The sequence below is a fragment of the Danio rerio genome, chromosome 19 (genome assembly GCF_052040795.2).
Source record: "Danio rerio strain M-AB ecotype USA chromosome 19, GRCz13ab, whole genome shotgun sequence".
Taxonomy (NCBI): Eukaryota; Metazoa; Chordata; class Actinopteri; order Cypriniformes; family Danionidae; genus Danio; species Danio rerio.
Genome location: NC_141039.2, coordinates 34,748,785 through 34,757,500, shown reverse-complemented (window position 1 = coordinate 34,757,500; position 8,716 = coordinate 34,748,785). Strand labels below are relative to the sequence as shown.

Genomic DNA, 8,716 nt, shown 5'->3' with positions numbered 1-8,716 from the left:
GTGGTCCAGAATAGGGTCAGTTCTGGTTCATTTGGTTGAATTCTGGATGATATGTGATATTGCTATGGCTTAATTGTGGCCCAGATCTGGCAAACAGGAGCAGACCGCCCAAGTGCCATCATTCCATGCGGTATGTGGGCCGGATGTAAGTGTCTGGCGTGGGCCGGATTAGAGCCAGATGAATTTTACTAGCTGGGGAGTACATTTCTATCAGCACTGGATTACGGTGATATACTTTATATGCACGCACCTCTGAATGTTTTTTTTTTAATTAAATTAGATATCGTCTATCATAGTGCCTCAAGATTTGTCACTGATTTAAGTGCACGCACACATCACTGTAATTTATATAAAATGACAGAATGGACCTCATTACAGTTAAGGAGAAAAAAAAAAACATATCTTAGTTATTTTAAAGCTTTAGTTGGTAAATTGGCATAGTAATGTATGTATCCATGTGTATCCATAGTATCCATGTAATCATTTGCATGGATATATGCAAGCATTTGCAACGTGTTAAAAAAAAACTATTTATTTGAGGTGCATAAGTGACACAATGATCTGAAGATTGAACATGTAGTTTAGAGAATTTCATTTCATTTCTCAAAGCCCATCTCTCGCCCAGAAAACAGTAGGAAGCCCAGGGTTCAAGGACCTTTTGAGCTCAGGGCTCTCTCCTGGGACAGCATGCCAAACAAGCTTATAATCAATCATCGACTAAGTGTGAACTCTTGAAATTAAGTTGAAACAAAAACTGAATTCCCTCAGGTGCAATAAGTTGAATTATAATTTTACAGTTGAAATGTGGAACAGCTTGCACAGTTGAGCTACCAAACGCATCTAAGAGGTCTGCGATGAATTTGCAGTCATTCCACGAATTTACAGCCTCCAGTAGCTTCCTCTTGACAACATAAACTGTGAGTAACAGTAAAGCTCAGAGAGAAGACAAGGGTCATATTTTCACATGGCTGTGCTGACAAGCGTTACAGATATTTTGCCGGTGTGCTCTGGGTAAGACTGTGAAAGCTGAAGGAAAGATTAGAAGAGGAGCGGAGCGGTGTGGGTGGACATCATTTCACTGCAAACACAAAGGCTCCACTGATCCACCGAGGACATGGTTTGGGCTACAGGAGAGATGTCACCTTCGTTAATCATTACACACTTTGTACACTTGGCACGGCAAACTACACAGATAATGGCTCGTTAGACGTTTGGGACATCAAAAAAAAAAAAAAGTTTGACAGTGTTCATGAGGGAAACGCTGCAGATATTGCACATTAAAATATGATTATCTGGCTTAGATTAATGCTTCATTAACTCTTTGACAGGAGTGAATTAAATGCTCAGTGGAGTGGGTAACATTTTTCAGCTGATGAAAAGTGTACAAGACAAAAACATTAAAACACAATTCAAAAGCTGAGAACAAAACGGTGAAAAGTTCACTGTAAACATGCTGGGTTCCACACAATATGAAGAAATTAAGTTAACTTCAGTTTTACAAATGTAAGTGGATTGAACACAAAACAATTATGTTGTCCCCTAAAAACAATAATTGTATTGTTTTAGCTTATTTTAAATAAGTAGTTTAAACAAACAGCAAACATAATTTGTTCCAGTGTATGTGATCTTCAAATAGTCTTCAGCAGTTCTTTGCTTTGCAATCATGTATGAGAACTAGTTTACATACTAGAACCTACAAAAACCTATAATGGTTCTCTGGCCATTCTTTTGGGTGTTTTGGTTCACACAGTAAAACCCAAAAAGTTAAGGTAACTCAAACCATTTGAGCAAACCGATTGCAACAAACCATTTTACATTCAAAAACTGAGTAACTTAATCCATTTGAGTAAATGAAGCAATTTAAGCTAAGTAAAACTCAATAAATGTAGAAAACTCAAACCAACTGGGTACTGTAAAATCCAATAAGTTAAGGCAACTCAAATCATTTGAGGAAACCAATTGCTACAAACCATTAGAGTTAAAAAACTATATGAGTACGGCAAACTTTCTCCATTTAAGTTGAAGTAATGAGGTAAATAATTAACCCAATACATTCACCAATGAGTTCAAAACTCTTTTCAAATGAGTAGAATGAACTTTCAGTACATTTTGAGTTAACTACACTCATTTCAGTTGATAAAGTTGACTGTTGGGTTTTACAGTTCAGCAATTAACGTGCTTAATTATGGCCAAAAAAAATCATGATTAGTGCAATTTGGCAACATTTTCTCTTTAGAATAAGAACAGTATATTATTTATACAGTGCTATGTGCCATTTTTAGCCTTGTTTCCATTCACATTAAACAAAATGTGATGTCTAGATTAAGGTCTTTAAAAATCAAAACTTTACAGCATATCTGCAGCATTTCACCCAAATGTTTGGACATTAAATTAAACTGCTAACCCAACGTTAGCTTAGTGGTTGTTTTTTTTTTAGAAGGGGTTTAGGTTTGAACATTTCTTTTTACTGATTGACAGAGAAACACATAGTGAAAACATCGTTTTTAAACAAAAATCACTTTAAGGAGCATTGATTTATTTAGCTTATTTTAGTAACTCACCTGAAGTACCCATCTGAAAATAGTCCAATCTAGTTTAAGCCCTTGTTTTGGTCATGGCACTTCTGCAAATATTCCAGGACGGATTCCTCTTTTCTGTACTGTCCCGATCACACATGTGTTTGTGAGGAGAAAGTAAGTGCCCTGGATATTCATTTACAGACTGGCCAGACTTTGAGGCTGGTAAGTGTATAAATCATTAGGTAAATGATAGGTTTCCTGTTTTAATGTTCTTATTAATAATCCAGCTACTAGATTCAGTTTGATTTAAAAGAATAGTTTGCCCCCCAAAAGGTTAACTTCTGGTAGTTAATTCACCCTCGGGCTATCCAAGGGAGATTTTTTTTTTTTAGGATTTTTATATGAGGATTTTTATCTGAAACAGTGGTCATTTGTGATTTAAAAAATGTCTTTTAAAAAATGCACTTTCATGTGGCTGATGTTTAGTACATTTTCATTTTGGGGGAACTAAATAAAAGTTCATAGCTACATAATTAAAACTAAGATTCTGTCCACAAGAGGGACACAAACACAAAAAAGAAGAGCAATGCATTTTCACTGTTTTCCTTTAAAGAGTACAAATGTGGTCCTCTGGAAAATTAAAAACTATATAATTATGACTTTTAGATTCAAGTAGGCCTAATATGAAGTAAGATGATGTAAAATATAGTTTATATAAAATATAAAAAATATGCTTTATTTCCTGCTTTAAATGTTTTTTCATAAAAAAGATTCTCATTTACAGTACATTATTACTGCTATTATACTCATATTAACCGGTTTAGGGTAACAGCCTATTTGCTCCTGTGTAAAGCACATAGGCATAAGATGGTGATGAAATGGTTGTGAATGATTTTGAGTTGTTTTTTTATTTTTTGTATTTTGAATGTAGGCCAAGTTTGAGGTATGTTATGTCATATCTATAGGAAGATCATCTTAACTGTCTTGAAAAACAAGAAGAGCAGTGGAGTCCATCACAGACCTCTGCTTTACTGTGATTTAGCGTTGAGTTTAGCGCCCTCTCTCTGTTACAGGGTGTAACTCATCATTTATATACTGTATGAAACGCATTAGAAGAACACGATATTCAAAACATTACGTTTAAAATATGACTTAGTGCGCTTTAAGATTAGTGATTTGGTTATTTAAAAATGTTTATGTCATGTTTATGTTTTTAAAAATGTTTATGTCCTACTTTTTGTCCCCACAAAGTGGTTACCAAAATGTTTTGTGACCAGCATTGTTCAAAATAAATGATTTTGTGTGTGCATAAATTAAGTCACACATATTTGGAGAGAGGGTGGGAAAATATTGACCGGCTGCATTGATCACACAGTCTACTCTACAGCACTGGTGTTAAAGTCAGTTTCTGGAGAGCCACAGTTCTGCTCACTTTCGCTTTAAAGGTGACCTATCATGCCCCTTTTTATAAGATGTAAAATAAGTCTCTGATGTTCCTAGAGTGTTTGAATTTTCAGCTCAAAATACCACACAAATAATGTTTATAACTTTTTGAAACTGACACTTTTAGGCTTTGATAAAAATAGTGCCATTTGTGTAACTGTCACTTTAAATTAAAATTAGATTTTTTTATGCCTCGATTAAGAGTATCAATCATTGTTTCTACAGACGTTTTTTTCTACCAAGTGTGATTATAAAAATATATCTATAATTATTTTCTACCATTAGACTGGCTAAATTCACACATTATTGTCACACAACTATGTTTATACCAGTGATTTTTGCACCCTTTAACACACATTACACTAATTAAACATAGCTAATCAAACTAACTGAGTCATTCAGGTTTGTTTGCAGCCCACAGGTAAGTGTGTTGTGGCCCTCCAGAAACTGAATTTGACACCCCTGGTTTTAAGTGTGCCATTTCATTTTTACACTAGAAATTCATATAATCTCTTTTCTCTTTTTAAATTTTAAACAAAGCATGTTAATTTGGGGAAATGGTTTAGTTCGCATAAGAACTGATAACGATTGAGTGTGGATGGGCAGCAGACTATTCTAATAATATTGTTTCCTGGATATTATCTTCATTGTCTTTACAGGCCAGAGATGGGTCATCTGTTTACGTCTAGCCAACATGTCAGCTTTTTATAGCGAGATACAGCATCTTACAGGATGCACACCAGGCTGGTGATCACCAGGAATACAGTTATGATTGATTTCTCCTGAGGAACTGGCATTTCATTCAGAAGATGGAAATTAATCGCCAACTAAACCTACCCTCCAGAAAAGTACACGCATTATTTAAAAGAAAATCATAACCACAATTGATTATGAATGACAGTTAACTTATTAGATTATTCCTGTTATGCAGCGCATTCATGCATATTTGAAAGAGTATCCTTTACTATATTTTTAATAGGGATTTAACGGAATTATATGTTTTAAGATATGTTAATAACTACAGGACAGTGTGTATGCAAATCAACACAGACAGAATAACTGACTAATTTAGTCAAATAAATGAATTATGAAGCAAAACAATTTGTTAAAAGCAAAATGTTCCTGTGAAACATTTGAGTTTAAAATAATATATATATTTTTTATGTAGGCCTATAGTTTTTCCATTGTGGAAATTTAGTATTTTATCAAATTTAACAAATGTTTTTGATTGTGTTTTGATTGTTTTGAATAAATAATTATATGTTGGGCGATTAGATTTTAATAGTAGACTGTTTATTACTTAGGCTAATTTTATTGTCTTGATCAATGTTTTTATTTTTCCTAACCCTTTGTGGTTGTATGTCTAGTACCCTAGGGCAAGTGACTCAGCACATCCCAATAATTATATTAGTCTATAATATTAATATGACATGAAATGTCTAGTGCTCAGCAGTAGTTCATTGTGCATTTTTGTTTTAAAAATGGAACAAATCCGTACAGAATAGCAGTCCTGCTAAATCTGACAAATGTAAACAAACTTGAAAAAAGTAAATATTAATTTTACATTTCGCAACTGCTTCCAAATATTTCCTCACAAATACTAACAGAATCGTTTTACGCGTCGTTAAAGATAACGTAAACGTCTGGAAGCCTCTTCTGGCATCCACTTCCTGCATCCACATGGGACTGACTGTCGCTGCGGGTGAGAGGTCAATTGTTGACTTCCATATATCCAGTAATATTATGCTGCGGCATCCCAGGACAATGTGACCCTCCTCGGATCACCTTCATTAGCTAGTTGAAGCGCCTCGGAGTGCGAGTGAGCGCACGGGAGGGCCAAAATACACCCAGGGCGAGCAGACACCGCTCTCCAGCCGCACCATCTCCAACTCCGGCTGCAGTTTGACGGTAGCGCGGGGAGGTAAGGCGGATTACTGCGCGTTGAGGGCATATAGCTTTTCATGCTAGCGGCGATACTGTAACTGTAGCGCTCTGTGCATCAAAGCTGCGCTGCTATGAAGGCATCTCACACCCGCAGTCATAGCAAGTGATCAATCGAGACGCGAATCGCTTTCGAAAACTAAAGATCAGGGACTTTTTGTAGTAGTGCATGACTTTACGCGCTGTCTGCCAGAAGTAAAAGCTGTCTTCAGTTCACTGCGTTCATCTGCAAGTGTGAAAACAAAGGCGAAGATAATGCATTCTTGCATGCAGTTGCACAGCAGCGCGTGCCCGCTGGGGTTAGCCAGTTAGCGCGAGCTTGACACAAAATAAAGTCATGATTACAGACGTGCGTTTTATTTGAAGGTCGATGTTAAAGCAGACCGTAGGCGAGTAGTTTGTGTGGTTACTCCAGCATGACAAACTGGCACATCCTGGCAGGCTGTTTGTAGTTATTGTGATGTTTTGACAGCCCCCCTTGTCCCCTGCGGGTGACTCCTCGACCATGCGACAGTGGTGCCTTCCTGCTGTGGCTCCACGCGCCGAACCGCTCCCTACGGGCCGATTATCACCTCAAATCTCAGGTAGGACAACACATATGATGTGCAAACACTTTAGCCAAGTTATTGTGTACTGCTAGATTCGCATTTTCTCCTGAAATCTCTGTTTTCAATGTACTAAAAGGCTTATTGGGAAATAAAAATGTATTACATTGATATCATGTTTATATTTTCGTGTCCCCTGATGAAAAAAGTTGTTTGCTTGCCCACATTTTTAATTCAAAATCTATATTACTTCATTAATTCTTAAGAACATAAAAGATTCACATTTAAAGAATCTCTCTGTATACATGTGTACTGTATATATGAAAATATAATACCAAAGTGGTGTGTATAATGTAGTCATGAGGATTATATTATGTACAGCAGTGTTTCTCAACCACGTTCCATCGAGGACCACCAGCATTGCCTGTTTTGGATGTCACCTTAGTCTGTCACACTAATTACAGGTCTTTTAGTCTCTACTAATGAGCTGAGGATTTGAATATGGTGTGTTTGGTTAAGGAGATGTGCAAATATGTGCAGAGCTGGTGGTCATTCAAAAACATGGTTGAGAAACACTGATGTACTGGATATATAGCAAAATATACTGTACATTCTATTCAGTAAGTATGTCAGTAGAACATTACTGAAGAGTTTTAGCTGAAATCATGGTGATTTATGAAATCAAGTCAACTGTCTGTAGTTTTGGAGTACAAAAACAACACATACAGGCAAAACAAAATTAATATCAGAGGCTCTTTACAATACTCTCAGGTTCTATGAAGTGGATAAACCCCTTACACATTATCCATAACCAGGGTGTCCGTGGATTCTTTAAAAGTATTAAAATGTGTCAGCGCCAATAGCCTAGTGGTTAAGTTCACCAACATATAGCACCTAGGTGCTCATGGCAACCCAAGTTCGATTCCCAGCTCGAGGTCCTATGCTGATCCTTTCCCTCTCTCTGCTCCCAATGCTTTCCTGTCTGTCCTTCACTGTCCTATCACATTAAAGGTAAAAAAACCCCTAAAAGTAATTAGAAAAGAAAGTCTTACATTTCAAAAGCAAAAATTTAGGCCTTATAAAGTCTTAAATTCACTGAAATATTGTGCTGTGGGTCTTAAATCATTTTAAACAGGTCTTAATTTACGTTCAGGTAAAGCTACCCTATCGGGCCAACATACACAACTTTTTTTATATTTATATTATATTTATATTTACAAAACAGATGTTAAGATATGTTTAAAGGAAATTCTCCAAATGAAATTCTCCAATCGGGGGAAGAAAACTAAAGCAACACATTCCTTTCCATAATCTTTTTTTAATACAAAAACTAATTAAAGACGTAACTGGGCCATTAGAAAAAAAGTCTGTAAAAGTCTAAAGTTAAATTCCTAATGGTCCTAAAATGGTCTTAAAATGTCTTAAATTTGACTTGAAGAGACCTGCAGAAACCCTGATAACATTACTTTTAGACCACGGCCTATTTCATGCCCATGATAGTCTACTCTAGAGCACAAGTTTCCTGTCGCTTAATAATATAAACACAGATGTTTGTTTACGACAGAGAAGGAGGATGCATTTTTTGTATCGTTAATCAAAATGATATAGTTGCTTATCCTGGATGCTGAAAAAGCTTGTATAAAAACAGGGGTGTGATTATTATTATTTTTATGCCATAAATTCACATTTTATTTGCTAATTGTGCTGTGAGAATAGAAAGCTATAGAACTGACCACACTTTTGATAAAATAAGATATTTCAGGGTGTCCACAGGGTCTGAAAAAGTATCAAAAGTTAATAAATCTAAGAAAATTAAGACCCACAAAAGGAATGAAAAAGTCTTAAATGCGTTTTTACGAGGTCTTTAATTTTGTTCAAGCAGTTGTCCAAAGTGTAGCATAAATATATTTATTTTCCTCCTAATATTAACTACGGTGTGCTTAATTTACACTATTGGTTCAGGCCGGTGTGGTGAGAAGAAATTGAGTCCAGCCAAGCTCCTCCATCCGGGTGATTTCATGTAATTTGCGACAAATGTGGGAAGGTAATGTGACGCTCTCCACATGCAGCGAAACCATAGAGCGAAAAACACACACCAAAATGGGAAAATGTAAGTTTGCGTACTCCTGGTTGGAGAAAGACGAGTTTAAACAGTTAGTTTGAAGCCTGTCGCAGAAAACAACCGCGTTATTTATTCTTTCAAGCTTTGTTTCTTCTGAGCTTATCGGAGTTCTGTTGCATGGTTGTGCTCCATTGATTTATTTATCT

The 8,716-nt window shown here is 36.1% G+C and overlaps 3 protein-coding genes across 7 annotated transcripts in view; 2 read left to right on the top strand and 1 right to left on the bottom strand.

Annotated features, from left to right (window-relative positions):
* The window catches only part of tmem54b (transmembrane protein 54b), a 15,160-nt gene extending 12,436 nt beyond the window's left edge, over positions 1-2,724 (bottom strand). The window contains exon 1 of one of the 2 annotated variants that reach the window (XM_087294509.1): positions 2,562-2,724. In XM_087294509.1, the coding sequence (XP_087150635.1) occupies positions 2,562-2,574 (13 nt within the window). In that variant the 5' untranslated portion in view covers positions 2,575-2,724. 2 annotated transcript variants of the gene reach the window in all.
* The window catches only part of hpca (hippocalcin), an 802,490-nt gene that overhangs the window by 109,295 nt on the left and 684,479 nt on the right, over positions 1-8,716 (top strand). The gene's annotated exons all lie outside the window — the stretch shown is intronic.
* The window catches only part of zgc:91944, a 30,481-nt gene continuing 27,388 nt past the window's right edge, over positions 5,624-8,716 (top strand). For 3 of the 4 annotated variants that reach the window (XM_087294324.1, XM_087294323.1, XM_087294321.1), the window contains exons 1-2: positions 5,624-5,883; positions 6,376-6,487. Coding sequence is in view for 3 of the 4 variants with exons in the window: in XM_087294323.1 (XP_087150449.1) it covers positions 6,409-6,487 (79 nt within the window). In the remaining variant the exon portion in view is untranslated. 4 annotated transcript variants of the gene reach the window in all.